This window comes from Cyrtonyx montezumae, unplaced genomic scaffold (genome assembly GCF_038088225.1).
Source record: "Cyrtonyx montezumae isolate F1298 unplaced genomic scaffold, pur_monq_1.0 scaffold_30, whole genome shotgun sequence".
Lineage (NCBI taxonomy): Eukaryota > Metazoa > Chordata > Aves > Galliformes > Odontophoridae > Cyrtonyx > Cyrtonyx montezumae.
The window spans coordinates 10,716,920-10,740,563 of NW_027072035.1; the positions used below are offsets into that span (position 1 = coordinate 10,716,920).

The 23,644-nt window shown below is 38.8% G+C and overlaps 1 protein-coding gene across 2 annotated transcripts in view; it reads left to right on the plus strand.

The window, feature by feature from the left end:
* Positions 1-23,644, plus strand: part of MCC (MCC regulator of WNT signaling pathway) — a 134,698-nt gene that overhangs the window by 99,335 nt on the left and 11,719 nt on the right. For both annotated transcript variants that reach the window (XM_065744259.1, XM_065744260.1), the window contains exons 8-15: positions 158-247; positions 945-1,093; positions 2,715-2,855; positions 4,335-4,435; positions 6,894-7,077; positions 13,061-13,295; positions 18,390-18,596; positions 19,544-19,641. In XM_065744259.1, the coding sequence (XP_065600331.1) occupies positions 158-247; positions 945-1,093; positions 2,715-2,855; positions 4,335-4,435; positions 6,894-7,077; positions 13,061-13,295; positions 18,390-18,596; positions 19,544-19,641 (1,205 nt within the window). The remainder of the gene's footprint in view (positions 1-157; positions 248-944; positions 1,094-2,714; positions 2,856-4,334; positions 4,436-6,893; positions 7,078-13,060; positions 13,296-18,389; positions 18,597-19,543; positions 19,642-23,644) is intronic.

Sequence of the window (23,644 nt, forward strand, 5' to 3'; positions counted from 1 at the left end):
AGCAGAGAAAAGTAAAGTGTCAGCAGTTGTAATTCTCTGTTACAACTCAGGGATCAACTTTATAGTAGCTTATTTTGGGTTTATAAATATGGCTACAGAATACATTTTGTATCATCTTCATGGGTCCGTTTTAAGCTTACAGCATTCTGACTTCTAGATTGCTGAAAGAGTGAAGTTGTCAAAGACAAGATCAGAGTCTTCATCATCAGACAGACCTGTCCTAGGATCAGAAATCAGCAGCATAGGGGTAAGGACTAATGATTATCTGCATGCACGATACCTTCTGAAGATGACTTGTATTTTATTTAAAGCAGCATTGTTTTCTCTCTAAATTTAAATCTGAGCTAACTGAAAAGATTTAAAAAGTTAATAAGAGGAAAAATATTTCAACAGAGGGAATTTCATCTTATGTGAATATATCATTTTATTTTACTTCTTGGCTAGAAATCATTTCCTGAGTGACGATAAGACAGTGATTTTGGAGTCAGTCAGTCCAAAATATTACTCCTCAGGAAAAGGCTTGTTGCATTCCACAACTTCCAAATCAACAGCGGACGGTGTTCTGCTTTGTAATGACACTATAAATCCACAGTGCTGTTGCTACTGTGTGTTAATATTTGTTTCACTGAAGAACGTGGTTCAGATGTTTTGCTGAGCTTCCAAGAAAGTAAATAACTTGAAGCTCAGGCTCTGATGAAATGCTGGGCTTCACCCTTCAGTTGGTAGAATTTTAAGGCAAAATAGCTTCTTAAAGTAGAATTTATAAGTGGTCTACTGAGTATAAAGTTCACAGTAAAAACAGAATAATGACTGTCTCAAAATGAATAAGGAAATCTCTCTCAACTCAGACAGCCTGTAAGAGGGTTATGATCTGCTAACTAATGTGCAGACTAACTAACATAACTAACTAACTAACAAAATGATCTGCTAACTACTCTGTGCAGGTGTCTAGTACTGTGGCTGAACATTTGGCGCATTCCCTTCAAGACTGCTCAAACATCCAGGAAATCTTCCAGACTCTTTATTCGCATGGATCTGCTATCTCTGAGAGTAAAATCCGTGAGTTTGAAGTGGAGACAGAGAGGTTAAATAGGTAAGGAGAAAAATTAGATGTGCTCAGATGTGTTGTTTACTGTTAAGTTTTTTGTAGTTGCTGCTTTTTTTCTGTTCTGACCATTTCACCTTTCAGTCCAAGCTCAGTTCTTTCAGCTATACTAAATGTGAAATTTAGTGTAGAGAAGACTGGATCATTTGTTAAGGACTGTGATAGTAACTAGTTCTTGCTTGTGCTGTGGTCAGCATGTTATCTTCATCTGTTCAAGTATGGCCTGTAGCGTGTCATCTGCTATGGCAGACCAAGTAGACATAGCATTTTTTTCTAAAAAATACATCAGTTCTAGAAACAAGGATTCCCATTAATTACTCTCCATAATTGTGGAAGTAGCTTGCTTTGTTTTCTCCTGAGGAAGCAGAATTCAAGCATCAGCTGTATTCGTGGAGGTTCTGGCATACAGTGATGTGATGGTCCACCATTAAATAGGCTTCTGGCTACAATAGAAGGATAGCAGCATTCTGGTTTCAGTATAAAAAAAAACCTGCTGATATTCTTCAGAAGCCCTAAGAAAACCTATAGGAGCATAAAATCAAAAGCTGTGGATCAGAAACATGAGAACCGTGTCTTGAAGTTCTTGAAAGTCCTCTGTTCCCTACAACTATCTCAGTAGTCTCTTTTATGTGTAGGCCATGTTTCAGTGTTACTGCACTTGTTTTTCTTTCTTTCTTTTTGTTTGTTTGCTTTAGTGTGCACTGCACAAATTTTATGTGCAGATGTCCTTACAGGAGATATCAGAGATAAACTGGAGGTGAGACATCTGGAAGGTCTGATGTCTGGGAAATTCAGGGTTTTGATTACTGAAGACATAGTACAATAGTCCTTCTCCTCTTTATTCTGTTTGTTAAGAAATCAACGATTTCAGAGTTGCTGGTGGCACTGGTTCAAATTGTCCAGTCTCACTGTACGTCCAGTTCTTGTGACAAGTCATGATACACTGTGATATATTGATGTGTATTGTCTTTAACAGCAGTGAGTGTAATCAATAATACTGGTGTTCTGAAGCCCTATTTTCAGATTTAGAGTTGACCTAATTGCCAAGAATATTATGGTTAAATTCTGATCTGAGATATTTGACCATTGCCAGAATTTCTGGAGATCTGTCTTTGAAACTCAGTTTGTATTTCAGAAGATATAATAATTTAAGTAAAATGGTTATTCTGAATACTCCAAAGAAAGGGGGCAGCTACCTCATCTCTACATACTCCCACGCATTGCAATAATGAATACAGCACTTGAAAAAATAAGCAAATATGGCAGCAGGAAGGGGGCAAATGGAGGAAGATAGATTAAGCAAAATCTAATAAGATGTATATCCTTCACAAGCTTACAACAACAAAATAAAGATACAGCTTTCTGCTTGCTGCTGTTTCACAGGGTTATGATTTACTTACTGATTTTCTGGGGAAGTTGAAAAGAGGCTATCCAAAGAGAAAGAAAGAATCTCTTCTCTCTTGGTATGGGACCCAAAACTACTGTCATCATTAAAAAGATTGTGTGAGCCAAGTGATCCTTCCTGTAATAAACTATGATTGTTCTAGAGTTTTCAGGACAGTGTCTGCAAGCTAAACTTGAAAGTTGCAAATTACTTCCTTTTCTGCAGCCGTATTGAGCACCTGAAATCCCAAAATGACTTGTTGACAATAACACTGGAAGAGTGCAAGAGCAATGCTGAGAGGATGAGCATGCTTGTTGGGAAGTACGAGTCCAATGCCACAGCCCTACGGCTTGCATTGCAGTACAGGTATGTACTTGGACATGAGTATGGCTAAGCCAGAAAAGGAGGGAGTGAGTGTGATTTGATTGAGGTCTCTGAGAGTTAAATTGTTGATGTGCAATTGTAACGTTATTAACTTCTGATTCCTCCCTGAAAAGCTTTCCTTATTGGTTAAACTACTTGACAGACTGTGTAACTGAAGTTACTGATGTGTTTCTCAGATATAGTTTAACAGCAGCAGCAAAGTCAATCTAAAGGTGTGATATATGGATTTATCTTTTCATTTTTAAGCGCTTAATTAACATTTGAGAATGGGAGGTTTTAATTATTTTTCATACCTTTCTGTGCAGTAGAAAAACTGTGGTATCTGGGAGGCCAGTGGAGGAGAAATTAACATGTGCATTATTAACTCATCCTTGTGGGTTAAACATTACTTGCATTTCTTCTATAGCAGAAGAAAAACTGTATCATACTTCTCTAAACTTCACACCATGTTCATAAGTCCATTGTTTCCATTGTTTGGATAGCATCACTAGTGTCTTCAGACATCCCCTCTGAAACCAAAAGAATTCCCTAAGGAAAAGTATTGAAAGTTTGTTCCCCTAAAACAAAAGTATCCTAGAATGTTCTGAGTGATGTGTACATTTGGACTGTGTATGCTGTTTCTGATCTTAAGTTACAGATTGCCTATGTTAATCTAGTATCTTTCGTAAGACTGGTGGACCAAGGAATTGTGCTGTACTCCATTAATTTGGAGTGACTTCAGAGACACTCCACATAATACAGAGTGACTTTCCCACATCAGCTGGAATTCTGGGGGAATTGCTTGGTGTTAGGTTACAAGTATCTATATTTACTTTAAACTTTATGTGAAAAGATGTTCTTATTTAACTCCAACTGCAACTAATTTGAAACAGGCACCTCTGGTCTTAGAACAAACTGTGTGCCTTTTAAAGAATGTATTATGTTACTGTCAGCCCTGGGCAAATCATAAGAAAACGTAAATTGCAGATAGGTACATATCTGTTTTCGAACAAAGTAAAATGCATTTGAACTGTACATAGTGACTTAGGAGCAGAGGAATGAAGATTTTATTATGATTTTATATATTATTGTTCTATAAAATAGTTGTACAATATAGAATGCCGTATTTTATGTATTAAGAAGGCCTTAGAAGAGTTTCTCAAGAGGATATTTTCAACCATCAGGCTTATTAGTGACTGTTTGAAACATGCTTCTGGTGCGTACATCACATCAGGTCGTTATCTTCTGTTTCCAGACCAACCCAAGGCCTTTCCTTTCAGTAGGAAAGAGAGACTGTTAAACATTGGTGAGAGAAGCTATATATGCTAAGTCACTTAATATCCCAGCTGCTAGACGTGTGGTAGGAATCATATAATTCATTAACTACCTTTCTTTTATTACAGATTGCAAAGGTTTTTCCCTTTCAAATTACAGATATATTTTGTGTGATTCTTTTTTCCTATAGTTTTCTTTCTCTTTCAGTGAACAGTGCATAGAAGCATATGAACTGCTGTTGGCTCTGGCAGAAAGTGAGCAGAGTCTCATTCTTGGGCAATTCAGAGCTGCGGGAGTTGGTTCTGTTGGTAAGATTTCAATGAGTCATTTCATTCTTTTATTTTTTTTTCCACATTCATGAGCATTGATGTTAGTTGTAACTAACTTAAGAATGCTCTCTGGCTTTTTCTTGTGTAAATAATTTTACACATCCAAAGAAGAGGGGAAAAAGAGAGCTAGGAATGAGGTCAGATTTCAACACGGAAATTATATACATATAAAAGGGATTGTGTACTGACACTGGGGATGCCTATTCTGTGCTTCAGGCATGCAACTGGACAGTGAAGTAACTAAGTGAGCACATGTGGATTGAAGTCATGGAACTACAAGTACAGATTTTGTTCAAACTAAACACTGAACCCACCACCACCCCAAAGTTGAGTGTAGTTAATTTAAAGTTGGAGTTAAGACAATACACAAGTAGCATTTAGTAATTAAAAAAAAAAACACTGGGTTTTCATTCTACATTTTACCTTTGCTCTGAATTTTCTAAGTTTTATGCCCTTTGTTTTACTGTGGTGCTTGGGATATTAGCTTCTTATGTTCTGGGTTTTACTTACTTTATAGAAAGCTAATTTTGAAAGTAGGTGGGTAGATTTTTTTGTTTGTTTGTTTGGGTTTTTTTGTGTGTTTTTTTTTTTTTTTTAACACAGTCCTAAATAGCAGTGAGACTATTTCATGCTACTGTTTAGAAGTGTTTGAAACTTGACATTACTGTTACCTTCATTTTACTGATGGTAAGAGTTGTTTACACAATGAATGTTAGAGACATCGTAAATGCATGGTTGAGACAGTAATTTATAGTGCTGGCTTCTTAAAAATTACTGAAACACAAACCAGAAACTTTTAGGAATGAAGTGAGTGTTCAGCCACAGGACTGGTGAGTACAGCCTGTTGTTTTGGAAGGCTGGATGCACTTGTCCAGCAGTTACTCTGCTATTAAACATTAAGCTTGTTTTCTATCTCCTCTAGTGCTACCAGTTGGTCTATGTGCAGCTGACTTGCCTGCACAGCCACTCTCCTGCAGTAGGCTGTACAGTAGATATCTCAATTGTTCATCCACTTCTTCCCTGTTTCTGGTTATTCCACATTCCAGCTTAAAGAGATGAGTGGCCAGCAAAAGCTAATTTAGTTGTGGATTTCCTACTCACACAGAGATAGAAATCTTAGAGAAGATAAATATTTTGGGTTTTAATAGGGCATCATATTATATGCATTTTGTGAGACAAGAGATGTTACTTAGTTTTTACATAAGTGTTTGTCTGCAGCTCTTAGTTATGGTATTATGCCCTGTGGTAGAAATAGTGCTGATAGCATGCTATTTAACATAATTTTGGAGGCGGCTGTGTTTGGTGTATATCACAGAATCACAGAATTGTAGGGGTTGGAAGGGATCTCTAGAGATCATCGTGTCCAACCCCCTGCCAAAGCAGCTCCCTAGCCCAGGTTGCACAGGTAGGCGTCCAGGTGGGTCTGGAACGTCTCCAGAGTAGGAGACTCCACCACCTCTCTGTGCAGCCTGTGTACTGAGCTGCTCTTAATAGAACATTCTCAATACCATTCTTCTGCATTGAAGTTAACTCTGCTGCATGCATTTTGCTTAGTAAGTGTGGTTATTTGACTCAATTAAAGATGAGGTCAAAGTCTGAGATAGAGCAAGCAGTTGTGTGTTGATATATATGGCGTCTTTGCATTCCAGTTAAGTGTGGGTATGTAGCTTTGGTCAGAATTTCAGAGCAGCCATGAGGTTGACCTACTTTACTGACTTAACTATAGCTGCAGTTAGGACTACAAGAGTATTGTCTGCTGTGATTTCTGTCCCGCCTCTGCTGAAGTGATGGCTTAACAGCTGCATAGTCAAGAGAAATTACAGTGAATTAATAAATAGCAGTGCTCATTTTCTTTTGGCTTAGTATGTGTGGCTTTACACTCTGAAAGGCTGCTTGTAAAAAATAAAGCAATCATTCCAGGTGAAAAGGGAGCCTGTGAGAAAGTGGTCTGGCAAACCCATTAGGCCTGATATCAAGGTGCTTGTTAGAAAGGGCACTGAAAATAACTGCTGTAATGCAGCATTGGACTGTTTGGAGTAAGAATTGTAATTTAGCCTGGTGCTTCCCCATTGTGTTAATTAACTTGAATGTCTTAACCTGATCCTAATCTGCAGTGCATGCCCTTACAAACTTCTAAGCTAGCTAAGATAAAACTCTACTTAAGACACATACCTGGAGCAACAATTACTTGGAGCTTATTGGGAGGAAGATAAATTTGGGCCAGAAGCCTAGTAACAACTGATGCTCAGACAGAAGCAAAGTTGCTTTCGCATTACATATTGATAATTTATAATCACTGTCTTGTTAATACACTGAGCAAAGTGTGTTATCTGAGTGAGTAAAGTGTATTATATATCCATCAAAGCAACTCTACTGCTGTAATTTTTATTGCACTTCTCACTCAAACCTCTGAAACGGATTATTTATTTAAAACTAGGTGACCAGACAGGTGATGAAAACGTCACCCAAATGCTTAAGAGAGCTCATGACTGCAGGAAGACAGCTGAGAATGCAGCAAAAGCCTTGCTGATGAAACTGGATGGGAGCTGCGGGGGAGCCTATGCAGTTACTGGCTGTAGTGTGCAGCCCTGGGAAAGCCTCTCATCCAACAGCCACACAAGGTAACTCACAGCTCATCTGCTTTCTTGATCCCCAAGAATGTCATCTCAAGACCAAACATTATTTCTTACCATATTTGTTGAACTACCTTCCTCACCTTAATCTGCTGAGTTCTTTGCTTTGTTTTTCAAGTCACCATGACGCGGTGGTCTGATTGTCTTTAGACTTGGAGCAACTGCAGCCAGGAAGGTTTTGTGTAGATTTGTTGCAAATGGTTGATTTGGAACTTAGATATTCCTTATAAAGAGCAAAACCATTATAGTGTTGTATGCAGACAACACACATATACGAAGGTGCAGTGATCAGGAATGTTCAAGTACTGTTTCCTGAATGTTGCAGTTCCAGTCATTTCACTCTGAAACATTTTCTCTGACTTCTCATTTCCCTTTGACCTACTCAAAATTCTTCTTTCCCATGCTGTTCCACTGCGTGTCAAACAGCAAATGAACATCATAAGTGACAGTAAATTCTTCCAGAAAAGGGCTGGATGATGCAGTTTTTCTGAAGAACTAAGGAACAAAGAAAGTTAAATGAACTATTATTGCATCAGTGTTCCAGTTCAAAACATCTGCTAACAGCTTTATTTTGAGTTGTTGCCTGCCTGCAGTATTGTTGTACTCTTTTCAGTGAATGTGTTCACATTTATGGATACAAATTTGGCAAACATCCTGGATAAATATAGATGAACATTTTAAATTTATTTTAGTTTCTTGGTTTCACTCTAAAACTTCATTTTAAATCAGTTTTTGAGCCAATTCTTTATTCAAATGGTGTCATTTTTTGGACACTTTCAGAAGTTTATTTCAGTAATATATCATTTCCTCTTCTTGCCGATCTGTCCTCTAGAGGATCTTATTTCCTGCCATCTGACTAGTGTGAAATAGCTAAAAAGTCAGCAAGAACGTAACCTGAAGGAATGAGGCCCAAATAAGAGATAAAATTCAAGATTTTTGGGGGACAGTATTTTTTGGTGCTCTGTCAGTCCAAGAAAGCCTTATTTTCAGAAATTAATGTGACAGGGTGTGTGCTAATAACACATCGATCACTTGTAGTACTAAAAGTATTGACCAACTTTGGAAAGAGGTTATTGAAAGCTGTTTTGAGTGCTTGACTTGCCTCAGCCTGTGCACATTTATGCCCTATTTGCTGCTACATGTGGACGTGCTCTAAGTGGGCACGCATGCAGGACCTCTACTTAAGTCAATTCTCTTTACCACACCAGTATTTAAAAAGGTTGTTTTCCTTTTATCATTACTATTTCAGTGTTCCTCTTCCTTGTGAGATGTCCGATATGAAGTTGAAGCATCTATGTTTGGGTTTCTTTTTTTTAAACACTTTATAGTTTCCAGAATTGGAGGGGGAGGTTCATATCGGTGTCATATGGATGGACTAATCTGACCACAACTTATGTGTTTTTGCCCCTCCCACCTCCCACTGCTCCCAGTATTAATTTTTCCTGTCTAAAAAATTACTGGGGAGAACATTTTTGAAACACTAGCTCCTGCATGAAATGCAAATCTCGCCTTCTGTTGTGGTCAAGTGATACATGAGAGAGGTGTTTTGAGATTTTTCACTCCTGTGGACCTTGTCTCAAGTGAGAAACATCCCTCTTCAGCTTGTAGACAACTCTGTGGCAACCCACAGGTGGAAGTTGTGTGCTCTTTCAAAAGGTACCCACTTTTTCTATACTTATATCACTAAGTACTCTGTCTAAGGTTGAAAAATTGAAGAGTTTAACTCTCCTCTCCCTGTCGTTCTGGATCCTTTTTTTCTTCTCTTCAGGCCCCTGAGCATGTTTTTTGGAGTTATCCTGCCTATATTGCATTTTTCTCAATCCATTTGTATGTGTCCTGTTGTCTCATGGGTCTCTGTTGTTGTAGACAGACATCCCATTGCCACAGACCTCCAGCTGTCTCAAATTCTTCAGTGTTGATGTTTCACGTTTCCTTTCCTTTTCCACTGTCTTGATTAGACAAAGATAGGAAGGCAGATTCTGGATTTCTAGCTGTTCTTGCCTGCTTAATATCTTTATTTGCCTTAAAGAACCTATCAGTCTATAAAGCTGGGGTGTAGAACAAGTCCATATCATTAGTGAGGTCTGTATTCAGGAACCACTGCAGTTAAGTGAAAATGATTTTACATGATATGGTTAAAATGTGAATCTGCAAGACTGTTCTTTTGCTATGACTCTTCTGGTGCTTCAGGTTTTCAGCTGTGAATTTGTATTGTTGCCTTTTCTCTTCGTAACCAAGAGCACAGAGGGAGTAAAGTGATGAAAACCCTCCTTCAGTGAGAGTTGTGACAAATGAAGAATTCTCTGCATTCTTTGAAGTCTTATAGAACAGGGACTTGTAAAACCCATCTTTAGTTTGGCATTTCAAATGTGATTCTGAACGTCAAATCACTGAACACATTACTGGGAGAAAATGCTTGGGGAGCCAGCAGTGACTGCAAAGTGACTGCAAAAGGGAGCAGCTGAAATTAAATGAAATGTCAGTGCAGAGATTGATACTTGTGAAATGAACAAAAATCATGGTAAGCATCTCAACTCATTTGACTGGCAGCAGCACAACAATGTTGTCAATTAATTTCTGAAAATAGTAGTGTGTGGTGTAGTTTGAAGTTGTGATTACCTCAGTGAACAGAACCAAATTGTGGAACATAGATTATCAGTGAGGTTTGACTTCATCTTGGAAAAGAATAAAGCAAAGGAAAGAGCAGCAATTGTAATACCAAACTAAAATGCAGGGTTTTATTGCCTGTTATGTCAGTAACCCCAACCTTACCTCTGGATTAGTGATAGGGAGGATCCGCTCTCTTGTATACAAAGGGAATTCTTGTCAAGTATTATGTAGTGTCACAAAACACCTGGATATAGCCAAACACAGGTCTGTATTGCTTGTGAGAATCCCCTGGAATTTCAGATTGGTAACATATGTACAGGATTATCTGTCTGAAGTATGGGAATAAGTTATTTAGAAATATTCAAACAGGTATCTTATTCTCCATTGCTAGACTAAAACTGTCTTAGAAGTGAGTATGACTTCATCAAAGGTTTTGAATTTAACCAAACATGCTGTTTGTATTTTGGCTGGCTGTAGTGTTTTTCAGTTTCTCTGGAAGTTATTGTCTTTCACCATTGAGCTGTTTCAGACTCAAGTCACAAGATCTGCACAGAAGACTATTTGTGCCCGTCAAATATGTTATTTGACGTGTAGAGGATCAGGACTGACTCTGTTATTTTTGTTCTGCCGGCCTTGTATTGATTTGACTTTTAATAGATCAACTGAATCACAGGCTTTTATTGACAAAATTCTGCACGGCCTAGAAGTTACTCAGTGACGCTGTTGGAAGACTAATTTATATCCAGCTACAGCCTTTAATTCAAACACATGCTTACAAACCAACACACACACACATGCAAATAAAACTGCACATTACACCATACCAGCCTGCATTCTCTCAGTCTGATTTTCTTTGTTCCAGTTGCCATTAAAAAGGAGAGCAGTGTCTGAAATTCAAGATCATGTGCTTACCAGCTTAAACAAGGGCATCAATGGACCATCATTATGGCTGTGGAAAGATTCAGGGTTGAGCTTTTCAGGGAGCACACTCTGGCAGAGCTGTGCTGTGGAAGCTCTCAAGCACTGTGCTGTTGCAGTGGCTCATCACTCTGTCCTGATTTTGCAGCTGTTCAAGGGCTCTGCACCTTGGCTTTCTGCTGCCCATTCCACTGCCCGTTTCTGGGCAGGGCCTGGCCGCTGAGTCCTGGGGGAGAGGGAAGGTTCTTGTCCCTTCTTGTGCTGGCTGAGACAGCTTCCACATTAAACATCCCCCCATCTTATATGAAAAAAGAAGACCTTGCTCAGAGGAGCCAGTCAGCTGCAGGCAGGAAGGGAGCCAGAACTGAAGTAAAAGCAGCCTGAGTGTCACTGGCAGCAGCCCAGATTGCCTTCCCTAGTTTGGATGTACTTGCATAGCCATAGATCTTTAAGGGCCAAAATCTGAAGATCTAGCAAGTTTGAGTTTCAACACAACAATAGACTTATCAGCATTTTTTGCTTGTGTTTCACTCCCAGCAGGAGAGCTAGATTTTCTCTCCTTGGCAAGTGAAAACTAGGATGAGCAGTTTGTGTCCCAAGGTTTGAAGCCTGTGTAGACTTTCAAAGCTGTCCTTTCTTTGGTAACATCTGTTTCACATTTAATCCATGAAAACTGTGTAATTGCTGTCTTTGGGTGTTGAGGAAACTTGCAACATAGCTTCAGTATAGAATTAAATATTTCTCATGTTACCCACCTCTATGATTTTTACATCAGTACCTACTTCAGAGGGATGACAGTAAATTCATTAAGGCAAAACTTATCAACTGAGATTCTCAAATGAAGAGCAAGTGTGAGCAAAAGTTTTTTTTCAGCCTGTAAGTTTCAGTGTAATATAGATACTGAGTATTTAGTGCTTTACTGCAGATGGAAATGGCTGGAAACAAAAGAATAGTTTACTAGTGCTGTGGAAAATATGGCATTTGTAAGAAAAAGAAGATACAATGGGTAGTAGATAGAGAACTGTGGAAAAGAAGTACAAAGAAATATTTCATGAGGGGGAAAGGTTTTGAGAAATCTTTATAGATCTGCCAACTCTCTATCTCCTCCAAGGTCATGCTTGGAATGTGTGGAAAAATTGGCGATTATTGGAGGCACTTAAAAATCAGTGCAGCTTTAGTTAAAGTAGAACTGAAAGAAAAGAGAAAAACCAAGCCTATCTTGATAGGCTTCCCGTTTTTCACATGCATTATACATGGTAGGACAGCATCCTGACTCTCACAGCATGTGGCGGGTGAGGCTTTTTTTCCTCCTACAAAAATGTTGAACAGCAATGCAATTTGATACAGAAAGTGATTTATTCCCCTGCTGATAACTGAGATCATCTAGCATTCCAGACAAGCACAGTTAATGGATGACTTATCCCTCAGCCAGCAGATAATTACAGGACCTCAGGAGACAGCAAGCAGCTTTGAGTGAGGTTACAGAAACAACACAGCATTTTATTTTCCTTTAAGTGTTATTGCAACTATATTCAGCCCTGGAATTCTAAAGCTGTATCAGTCTCGGACCCCTGCAGCGCTGGCATGCATGGAGGTGAGGAGGCAGCACTAAGCCACCCTTATTCTTATCAAAACATTAGTTTTCCTTTTCTGCATTCTCTTTGTAAACATTTGTGAGGCAGACTAATTGGCAGCCATTTGTTTGAAACCATGCCCATAGGAAAAAAGAGTTCTTACAAGTCTGATGATATCTTTTTATTTAAAATCTAGCTAAATGATGGTTTAGTTTTAAACCCCTTTGGACCTGAAGGAATGTCTGTGTACAGTGTAGTCAATCTATCTAAGCATAAATTGAAAGATGCTCCCAGCTGATAGCTGCCAGTGTTTTTTTTCTTGGATTGATTCCTATAACTGTCCATGAAGAAATATGAGATAGTAACTGGTATTGCCATCAGCAGATAAAAATAAGGAGCAGGCTTGTACTTTCTTATTAGCTGATGCTTTTTAACGAAGAAGATGAAAACTTAGTGCTGGAGCAGCAAAGAAAAACTTGACTTGCTGGAGTATTGCTAGAAATATTAAGTAGCTGATTTATTTCATTATTATTATTATTTTAGTTAAAAGTATATATATATATCTATATATATATGTATATATATACTTGTTTCATTCCAAAAGAAGTAATGCAGTTACACATCACTAAAGATCTGGCTTTGCAATGAAGCTGATTTTTTCATGCAGCTTAGAGAATTAATTTCTTCTCTGAATTTGTCACACCCCTCTGCATCTTCTGAATATTGCAACATCCACTCCACTTTACATATGTCCTTTCTGTGAACTTATAAGTAAGGCTCAACTGTGTTGGTGAAATATTTGAAGAGTGTTTGATAGAAAAATGCAAAATGTGTTCCAATTTTTTTAATACTATTATTTCTATTTCCAGTACTACAAGCTCAACTGCAAGCAGCTGTGATACAGAGTTTACAAAGGAGGATGAGCAGCGATTAAAGGATTACATCCAGCAGTTGAAAAATGACAGAGCAGCAGTGAAACTAACAATGCTGGAGCTGGAGAGTATTCACATTGATCCCCTTAGTTACGACGTTAAACCTCGTGGAGACAGCCAGAGGCTAGACCTAGAAAATGCAGTCTTGATGCAGGAACTTATGGCAATGAAGGTAATTAATTATATGCAACAGATTAACTGCAGTGCTGACAAAGCTCTTGTGCTATGGAACATGCTAAGAATGTTACCCATATTGGGGAGGCATTGATAGTGATTGCTGAATAATAAAAGGTTACTTAGTTGAAGTGAATAATCAAAGCCAAAAATCCAATAGTAAGGTAGTGACAGAAGGCAGTGCATTAGCAGTGACGAGCTATGTGTGTTTTGAATTAGGCAAAAACTTCATCCGTGGCACTAATCTTGAAATGCTCTCCTCAACAAACTAGATGTTTTTTCTAAGAGATAGAGCAGCTGAGTTGCTTGAGGATGACCAAAAAGCATGATAAAGCGCTTCCCAAGAGACTGTTCATTACTTATGAGCATGCAAATGCTCATCTTGAATGTTTGTGAACTCGAGCAAAACAAATTTACCTCCTTTTAGTACTGCTGTGGGAGGAAGAATGGTCTGTAAAAAACTGTGATCCATAGTGGTCTCAATCTGTCACAATTCCAGAGCTGTTCTAGATGGTGTATTGAAATTTGTAATTTGTGTTAGAGCTATAACTAAGAGTGGGTGTTATAACAGCAAACAGGAGTAGAGATTTTAGGAGAACTCGTACCAAGCCTGGTTTATGTGTCCAGTTCTAAAGGTGAAATCTAGACAAACTGACTGTTATTCACCAGGTGTGCAGCTTACATAATTTTAAACCTAGTTTCTATATTGACGTTGTAAATTGAGAGAGGTGGACTAAAACATAACTATAGAATCACAGAATGGCTTAGATTGGAAGGGACTTTAAAGCCCATCCAGTCCTAACCCTGTGCCATAGGCAGGGTTGCCACTCAATAGGTGGTTGCACCCAGGGCCCAATCCAGCCAGGCCTTGAACAACTCCAAGGAAGGGACATTCATGCATATAATGTTTGTTGTCAGGAAAAAATAATACCTGCTACCAGTCAGAAGTTTTAAAAGTTACGTCAGCTGTCTGAATATACTGTGGCCAACAGCAGTGTCTTCCTTATAATGAAAATATGTGAGAAGTACTGGAAGACGTTTGTAGATCATTGAATGTACATTTCATACATGACACTCCTTTCTCCTCTCTTGCCTGCAGATCTCCTCTGAAACACCTTATACACCACTGTTACTTCTATCTTTAAACTGATTGGTAAGGGCAAACAGCAGAGCTATCCCTTACGATTGCTCCCTATTCATTCCTTGCCTTGGCAGGGACATCCTCAGCTCTGAATAATTTCGGGCACAGTTTTGCGTGCTGGTAATCCTTTAATTCTCTAATAATCTAACTTGCTTTTTGCATACCATGTCTACTTGCAACTTGTTGCTGCATTTAGGTTTTCAATGCAGGAAATGTCCCCAGAAGTCATTTTTCTTCTAGATTGGTTCCTGTACAGTTTGTACTGAAACAGGCACACATTTTACATATGTAGCTAGAATCATCTTCAGTTCTTTCTGACAGAGAAGAAATTGCAGCAGTGTTCACTGATTATCATTTGCTGGAATTCAGAATTGCAGAAAAATTTCTTGAATTTCTGAAAAGGATGTGGTGGAAAAACTCACAGTTGTCGAAACTTGGAAAGGATTTGATGGTAGGTGGCACCTCATATCACTGAAACTGAAAGCACTTATATTTCTCCCTTGGGTAAAGCATTACAAAATGCCCAAAGGCAGAGATATACTGTGTGTGCTTTGGTCACAGGATAATGTAATACTGTATTAGCATTCATGACCATTGCATAACACCTTCTTCATCTGTTTAACAAACTATAGCATAGCTAAGCCTATGGATTTCTTGTCTTTCAGAGTATATTTCTTGTATGTATTTGAAATAAGAAACTTAATCACAACAGTATAATGTTTTCTTCTTTATCTTGAAGCAGACGGACTCAGGATGCAGAGGACTTCTTTATGAAGCATCTCTTAGTAAATTCCCTCCCTTCAGCATTCTTAGCAAGGATAAGTACAGCTTGATTGAGCTACTTGGGTATTTCCTACATTGCTTGATCTTGTGACCTGCTGCCTTGTTCTTGAAACCTGTGCTTGTTAGCATTTCTCCTACACCTTTTGACAGCTTTCATTTATCAGTTATATTTCTTCTTGCATCTATGCATTATGCTCAAGGTGTTCTCAAGATTCCTTAACACCTTTTTCTTCTTTATTACTGATGAAGCTCTTCCATAAAAAGACAGACTGGAGGTGGTGTCAACGAGCCTTACATTTTATTCTGTTCTTCTGTTGCTGTGTTTTATTTTTCACTCATCCAGAATGTAAGACCTACTGGTCCACCAGGGCTTCTGTAAAATCTACATCTTTGCTTCAAGCAGTAATTAACCATGTTTCCAAATACAATCTTGTCTGCAGTTTGTCATCATTCAGTGGGTCTCGCTTTGAGGTCAGTTGTTATGCCCCAGTTAGCAAGGAGATTACTTCTGATGGGTGTAAATTATTCTTGGTTTGATGTCATTCTGCATTCCAAAGGACATGTAGCCTAGATAAGAACTCTAAGCTTTCTACACTGAAACTTCTTCCTCTTTTGTGTGCAGGTATTGATGAAACTGCTGCAATCTACTCTTTGCTGAGAATGCTAAAAATCCTTTTGTTTATCTTTACTGAGCATTTAGTGCTATGGTACATGCATATAGTAAAATAAACAGAACACTGCTTTTATAAGCTGTGATACTTATTTTGCTTATGAAAGATTGCACATTGTGTACAATGGAGGTTTTTTTTTCATGACTTCTGGAACTTCCTTTATGTTTTATTCTTCTGATGCAACCACATCCAGCACAAACATGAATTCTGAGAATGTTGTTGTGGTTCTGATGATATTACATGAAGAGTCTTTCATTTTCATTCTAGTTTTCACCCAAATCCAGAATTGGAATATGACTGCAAGTACTCAGTATTTGTAAGATTCACTGTGACTTCAAGTAGTCAGTATTTGATGAAGTTATTCCTGCAATGACCAGTAGATTTAGAACTTTAAGCTTGTGAGGTTACATGGGTTACAAAAGCCTTCTTCAGTTGACTGAAAGAATGGACACTGTCCATCTCATCCTTTGTTGTTTCATTTTTTACGTTCCACTAGAACTTCACATCCATGCTCTGAAGAAGCTGTTCTGTTTAACTGCACAACAGTTCAATAGGATTCTGTAATTTAAACAAAAAAAAAATCACTATACTAGATAGCTAGAGGTGATATTGTCATTGAAGTTAAATTTGGATGCTAACTTAGAACATATCTCACTGAAAAAAAACTATTACATATGTAAAGACTAATTAACTCCATAAATAAATTTGGTCTGCTTTACTTCTTTTCACGTGAAATATTGTTGCCACCCTGCCCCACAGACTGTATCTAAAACAGAATTCCCAGCTGTTTTTTTAATCTCAACATTCCCACTCATCCATTCTTACTCCTTTCATGAGAGCCTCTCTAAGGGAATAGCTGACAGTTCCTCCACTTTACCCTTTCTTTGTCTTCACATCTCTTCTTTGAAGTCTGGCTGCCTTGATGTGAGAAGCCTAATGTGTGGAGGGTAATTTGGGTGTTCATGATATGTGACTATATGATGATCTAAGTTTAAACTCTTCCTGAGCAAAGTAGTTAACTCTCCACTGGTCTTCATGTTTATTCTGAGCTAGTGGACAGTGTAAACAAACACCTCCTCTTTAGATAGAAACACTTAAGTGATGAATGAAGTAAGTTCCATAGATCCATTGTTCCAGAGGTAAATTATCCTTTCTCTTTTAGAACATAAATGTCCCTTAATTCTAGGCTGAATTTGCTTAGCTTCAGTTTCCAGCCTTGGAATATTTTGTCATGTCTTTCCCATGAAGATAGACTATAACCCTCTGTCAGGAGTACCTTATATTCACGAGTGCCAAAATACTGTGCATAAATTACTTCTCAGCCTTCACTAACCAGGCTAAGTAGATTAATGGCTTTAGAAATAGAGGATTAAGAAGCTAAGCACATACAGTTTAAGTATACCAGACAATCCAGTTTAGTTCTTATAAGTAACTTGCCTCATCATTGTTGTTTTTTTTTTTTTTGTTTTTGTTTTTGTTGGTTTTTTTTTTTGCTATGGACAGGGTAATTAACCTTAAGCCTGCCTAACAGCTAATGTTCTGCAAACCACATAGAATGAAACGGACTGTGCTTCTAAATTTCGGTCCATAAAGAAGTAAATGGAAAAATGAATGATTTAAAAGCTCATACAAACTTTTCAAAGCCTGAGGAGTTTTAGGATGCAGATTTTATTTCTGCATGGTTACTATTTCAGAAAAAAGTCAAATGATTACTTTGGTTACAGTATGCTTTCTGTAACTGTACTGTACCTGCATGCACTGCCTACACTTAATCCAGGCAGTGAATTTTTCTTAGAAACATAAATCCTTTTATTCAGAGAAAATTAATCTGAATTTGTTCCAGCATTTTTATTGCTAATAGCAAATGTCATACAAAGAAATATTTTTGAAGAGGACGACAGGGTATCTCAGATATTTTTGTGACTGGAATATATTTTTTGGCATAAAAAATAAGTAGTGATTTGTTTTTAGCTTGGTAACCAACAAGTGTTTTCCTTTCTGAAATGCTTATAAAGTGAACAACTTTGTTCAGAACTGCAATAAAGAAAGCTGACCCATGAACCCAGCTTGTAACTACAGCTTTCCACGTTTTAATATGAGAATGTGGTTCCAGCTCTTTAGTTGTTGTTTGGGGCTGTTTTCTGCATCAGACCACGTGTTTCATTTCATTTTGTTTAATATAGTCTACGTTATATTTTAGGATTATTTTTATTAGTATTCTGTGGATGCTGGATTTTCTTAAGCTCAAATTAACTGGACATTCCATAGAATACATATCTGAACTATTGCTTCTTAGTTTTGTCTGAGAAAGAAGCTTGTAACACCAAGTTGCCCTCCTGACAAAGAGAGTGTGCCATCATAAAAAGCCTTCTGGACGCTGATAGTGTTCTTCATGGATAGAGCACTTGAGTAATAGGAGTGAATGCCCTGTTTGATTTAATCTTCTTTTTGATATATAATCCCACGAAACAGCATTCTGATAATGTTTCTTCATCAGGAGGAGATGGCAGAGCTCAAGGCACAACTTTACCTACTGGAAAAAGAGAAGAAAGCATTGGAATTGAAACTGAGCACTCGAGAGGCCCAGGAACAGGCTTACCTTGTCCATATTGAGCACTTGAAGTCTGAAGTGGAAGAGCAAAAAGAGCAAAGAATGAGATCTCTCAGCTCAACCAGCAGTGGAAGCAAAGATAAACTGGGAAAGGTCAGGAGTCAAAATGAGTTCCAAAATCAGCACAAACATTATTTATTGAGTTTTCCACTTCTCTACAGTAATCTTTAGCATGTTAATTATTCTGCTTTTCTGTCAGTATGTTCATGTACTTTTTCTGTTCTCTAATAGTTAGGTGGTTCTGTACATGCTGTAACTTCTGAGCACTTTGCAGAATTACTGTTAAGCCTGGACAAAAATAACTGTCATTTTAAGGAGTATTACAACAAAGCCATTCTTCACAGGCTTTTTGGGCTGAATGTGTTACGTCTTGCTTGTTGCCGTACTGGAAACTAATAGTGGAAGAGAGAACAAAACGCTGTCCTCCCAAACACTAACAAGGAAAAATTAGAGACCATTTCTATTAGAACAATTAGAGCATTGTAATAACAGGCTCATTTTGCAAATCAGTCTCTAATGATTTGAGAAATAAGACTTTTTTTCCCACTTAGTATGTTATAGAAGAAATAAATTTCTGCATTGACATTAATAATTATGAAGAAGTACTGATATCTAGAAAAATTTTAATCCTGTTCTTCTAGTGCTGTGTCCACAAAAAAACTCGATAGTGTGTTTTAAAACAAAATCTGAGATAATGCATAATTGTTTCCTTACTTAATTGTGTAAAGCATTTGTGCTTAATTGGGCAAAGCATTATAAGGATTACTTGATTCAAGTGTGAAACAAAAGTAATACATCAGCATTTATGTATGCTCTATCAGAATTGTGTAAATCAGTGAACTGGTGGCTTAAGAAACATTTAGAAGAATATATGTGGTGTTAATTAGCAAGTCCATTTCTTGGTATATTGATGCACTGCTGTGTTTTTGTGACACTGTGGTGTCTATTTCACCACTGTTTCAAAACTAGTTGTGACAGAGATTGTCAGAGTTTCCCCATTAAGACAGTAACTTCAAATATGATTTTGCTCCATTTTCCAGGAGTGCAGTGATGGCACCGCAACACCATTAACACTAGCAGAGCTGAGACCATACAATGAAAGTGAACTAACAGCTGAACTCACAAATGCACTCAGGCGGTAAGCAGCTTCCTTCACAAAAAATGTGACTTGTCCTGTAGGCCTAAGGTAACATTTAGTTCCAAGCCTTTTCTTGCCTTGAAATGTTTTTAGGATTGATTACGAACTTCATCTGTGAGAAGGAAAAGAATCAAAGTTCTTCTGATCTTCCCTTCTCTATTGCTCCTGTACTTAACTTGACAAAACTCCATGGTGCTCAGCTCCCCTTCACAGAGTAACTGAATTGTAGGGGTTGGAAGGGACCTCCAGAGATCATCAAGTCCAACCCCCTGTCAAAGTAGCTCCCTAGCCCAGGTTGCACAGATAGGCGTCCAGGTGGGTCTGGAACATCTCCAGAGGAGGAGACTCCACCACCTCTCTGTGCAGCTGTGCCACTGCTCCGTCACCATCATTTTAAAGAAGTTCCTTCACCTATTGGTGCAGAACTTCCTATGCTTTGGTTTGTGGGCATTTCCCCTCATCCTGTCCCCACAGATCAATGAAAAGAGATTGGCAATGTCCCTTTGACCCCCACCCTTTGACTCCACACTTAACACACTTAAGTATATTGAGCAAAACCACTCCATGGGATGTCATATACACACTGCATTTTCAGTCAAGCTGATAAAGAAAGCTGATTGTACCCTAGGCACATTTCTGTGAAAAGCTGTATTTACCAGTTTTCCAGGACTGTGGGATGTGGCTCATTGTGAACTTCTTCTGTTTTGTTTTTCTCCCAAAAATCACCCACTGGCAGTCCCATTGCTTACTCAGAGCAAAGAGCATCCATGTGGGTTCTTCTGCAGTGAGAATGTTTGCAGCAGGGCTGGGTAAGAGGCAACAAACAGCCAGCTGACTGCTCTACCTTGCCTCCTCTGCACTGCTTTGCATTTCTAGGCAAGCAGCATGACAGTTCAAATGCCTGTGTGTGCCTGTCCCTTTGCAGCAGTGCCAGATCTGCAGCACAGTTGTGCCAGGCCCCACGGCAAGCACCAGATGGGGCAGAACCTCCTTCCTTCTTTCTAAATGCAGAGCTATTTACAAGCCCTTCTGGCTGCAGTGCTACCAGTGCATCCCGCTGCTGGTGGCACCTCCCTCCTGCTGCTCACTGCCCCAGCACAGCATTCCATTGCCCGTTCTCAGTCCTGTGCTGGCCAGATTTCATGGGCACTGAGAGCAAACTACCTCACTGCTTAATTCCTCATAAATTTCTTTAAAATTCCATCAGACTTTGACCGTAAGAAGTGCTTGAGATGTCAGGAAGTTTGTTCTGTATTCAGACAAGAATATGAGACACAAAGCAGCTACATAATTTGTTTGAGGGCATGCAGAAAACCTGTAATGATGATAGGATTTGAATTCTAATCTTTGGCTAAGATGGGCGTTGGCAGGTTAGAACATGGGTATGAGTTACAGTGGTGGGAACTGTAGTGATTTTCATGACTTGATGCTGCATTTGCCTCCTGAGTATGTAAGTGGAGCTACAGTTCGATTACAGAGAACATTGTTGTGTGAAACATAAGCTTTCCAGAGAAGGAGAGAATTGATGTCTTGACAAACTGCTTTTATGAACAGCCAGGTCTTATCCAGGGCTTTCAGTCACACATTAACTAGGTGCTTGTTTGTGCAGCTGTTTTCACTGCACCAGCTATGTGGTAAACTCTACGATAAATGCATTCACCAAGTGGTTGTTCAAGGACTTCTACTTTCATAAGACAGAGATGTACAGTACCTGACTTGGTGGTTGTATTTTGAAGCTGCCTAGAGTGCTATTAGGAATTCTGACTGGAAAGACTATATTTTGCTTTTCTGATGTTTGCACCCTCTTAAATGGTGGAATGTCCTCTCTGGCAGCTCTGGTGTTTCAGTCCTGAAGTGCTTCTACCAGAGCTTGCAGCATGCCTTGGGGACAATTACACCTGAAAGACATTAGGTAAAAATGTAAGATCATTAAGCTGCAAAATCAATACCTCTTATACCATTGGCTAAATAATCTGGCAGTAGCTAAATGCTTAGTTTCCTTGATGCATCAAGCAATGTTCTGTGGTTAAAATACTCTAAACTGTCATTTGCATGTGGTGAGATAAAAACCCATCAGCAGGCTCATTTGCATAATCATTCCTTGGGGCCCTGGCCTCCCCATATCACTCCCATTCCATACTAGTCCAGTGAGCAGCCATCTTCTGTCTTCATTCAGGCTGCAGCTTTTTCCTGTTCCTGTTATTTCTTCTTGGATTTTGAGAAGATACCAGTGACCTGAGTTAGTGGAGATCTGAGTAAAGTCATGATATGTGGTTTGCTGACAACACAGAGGGGGAAAAAAAATTGCTTTATCTACTGTGTCTTAAGTTGATTAGCATGGATTTCTAGCCAGGAGCCTAGCAAGTACAGTTTGTCAGGCAGAAGTGGAGAAGAAAAATAATCCCATTAAACTGTACATAAATTCTGGAGTGAAGGCTCTCTGTGTAATAGAAATATAGCTGTACTAAATGTGATTGCTACATCCAGTAGGGCTTAAGCATAGTTATAATGAACTGTGTGGACAGCATATATTTTCCCCAATTCAGAGTGCCAGTTTAGTCTGCCTGAGTTCTTAGTCTTCTTATCCTGAAATCTTCTATCTGAAAATCAGTAGAAAGTCTGTCTAGCGTGTGGAGAAATCATACTGGAACTTACTTAGGTGTGCTAAAAAATACCAGTAATTCTTAACTGGGATACTGGGATAGATGGAGCTTCAGCTACAACAATGAAAACTATACCATTGTGGATCCACAAAAGAGCTTAAAAAAATAATTGAAGTATATTCTCCTCTATACAAGTGCTGCTACAACACAGAATGGCCTGAGGTGAGTGGAATCTAGATAAAATGGATTTAATTTTTGCTGTTTTCCTTAGAGCCTGTGCTCTCCTGCTCTGGCTCTGTGTTTGATCCAGGAGATCCTGGTGCCTCCTGCTGGCACCCTCCCACCAGCAAAGAACTGGGCTTCCGCAAATACTTTGTACAATAACTGTGTTTCCTGATGGGGTCAGAAGGAAGCTGTGAAACAAGTGAAGCCAAATCTACAATCCAGAGGCAGTGATGTCTGGGAGTCATTTAGCCCTGGCTGTTACTAGTGAATGCAGTTAGCTATTGATCCTGCCTGTTGTTCCCACAGTCAGTAGGCAGGGGCACAGGGGACAGCCAGCAGCTGCAGGGTTAGGAGACTTTTAACTTTATATGGTTCAAAAATCCGTTTTGTTTTGTTTTTTTCTGTCTGAGAGGGAATGTGATGACAATCAGCAGCCTTGCTTCCTACCCTTCTTCCCACCCTGTCTTCACAGTGAAAAAAATGTTCTGGCAGCTCTCAGCTGCTGCTTTACCATTCTATTTGTTGCTGCAGAACTGTCAGGTTCTTCTGAATTAATTGAAGTAGAGTGAAACCCAAATAAAGCACCAGGATGCAGTCATCCTTTCAGTTTTGGAGTAGTTTGGGAGCGTTTGGATGTTCTTAGTCTGCAAAAAGCTTTGCAGCACAGCAGCCTTGTCTGCAGAAGTAGCCCTTCTTCTCTCTGCAGATGCAGATTTATTTAGTTATTTATTTCAATCTAGAATCCAACAATGTGTCATGAAGCACCCTGAGTTTCCAGTGGTGGTGCCAATCAGAAGAAATTGAAGCCAGGAGCAATTCTTCCTTTACTGTTTCATGACAGTATTCTAGAAGACTTGAGGTTTCCCTTAGCACTGTTTTAGCATTAAAAGCCATCTTAGGTGCTTTTCACAGAAATGGTTTTTGTTATCCATGATCACTACATAACCAGCAGAAATATAAGTTACCTGCAAGTTCCGTGTTGTAAGGATAGGTCTAGCTTACCAAGTTAGTGATGTTGCAGACTGGGATGGCCAGTTTAGAGACAAGTTCCAGTCCAGGCAAGCATAAATACTTTCTATTGATCTTTAGCAGTTTTGTTTTTCTCCTCCTTTCCTAACAGAACAATGGAATGTCATGAAAACTTTTAGTACCATTCTCTTGAATTGGACACATCC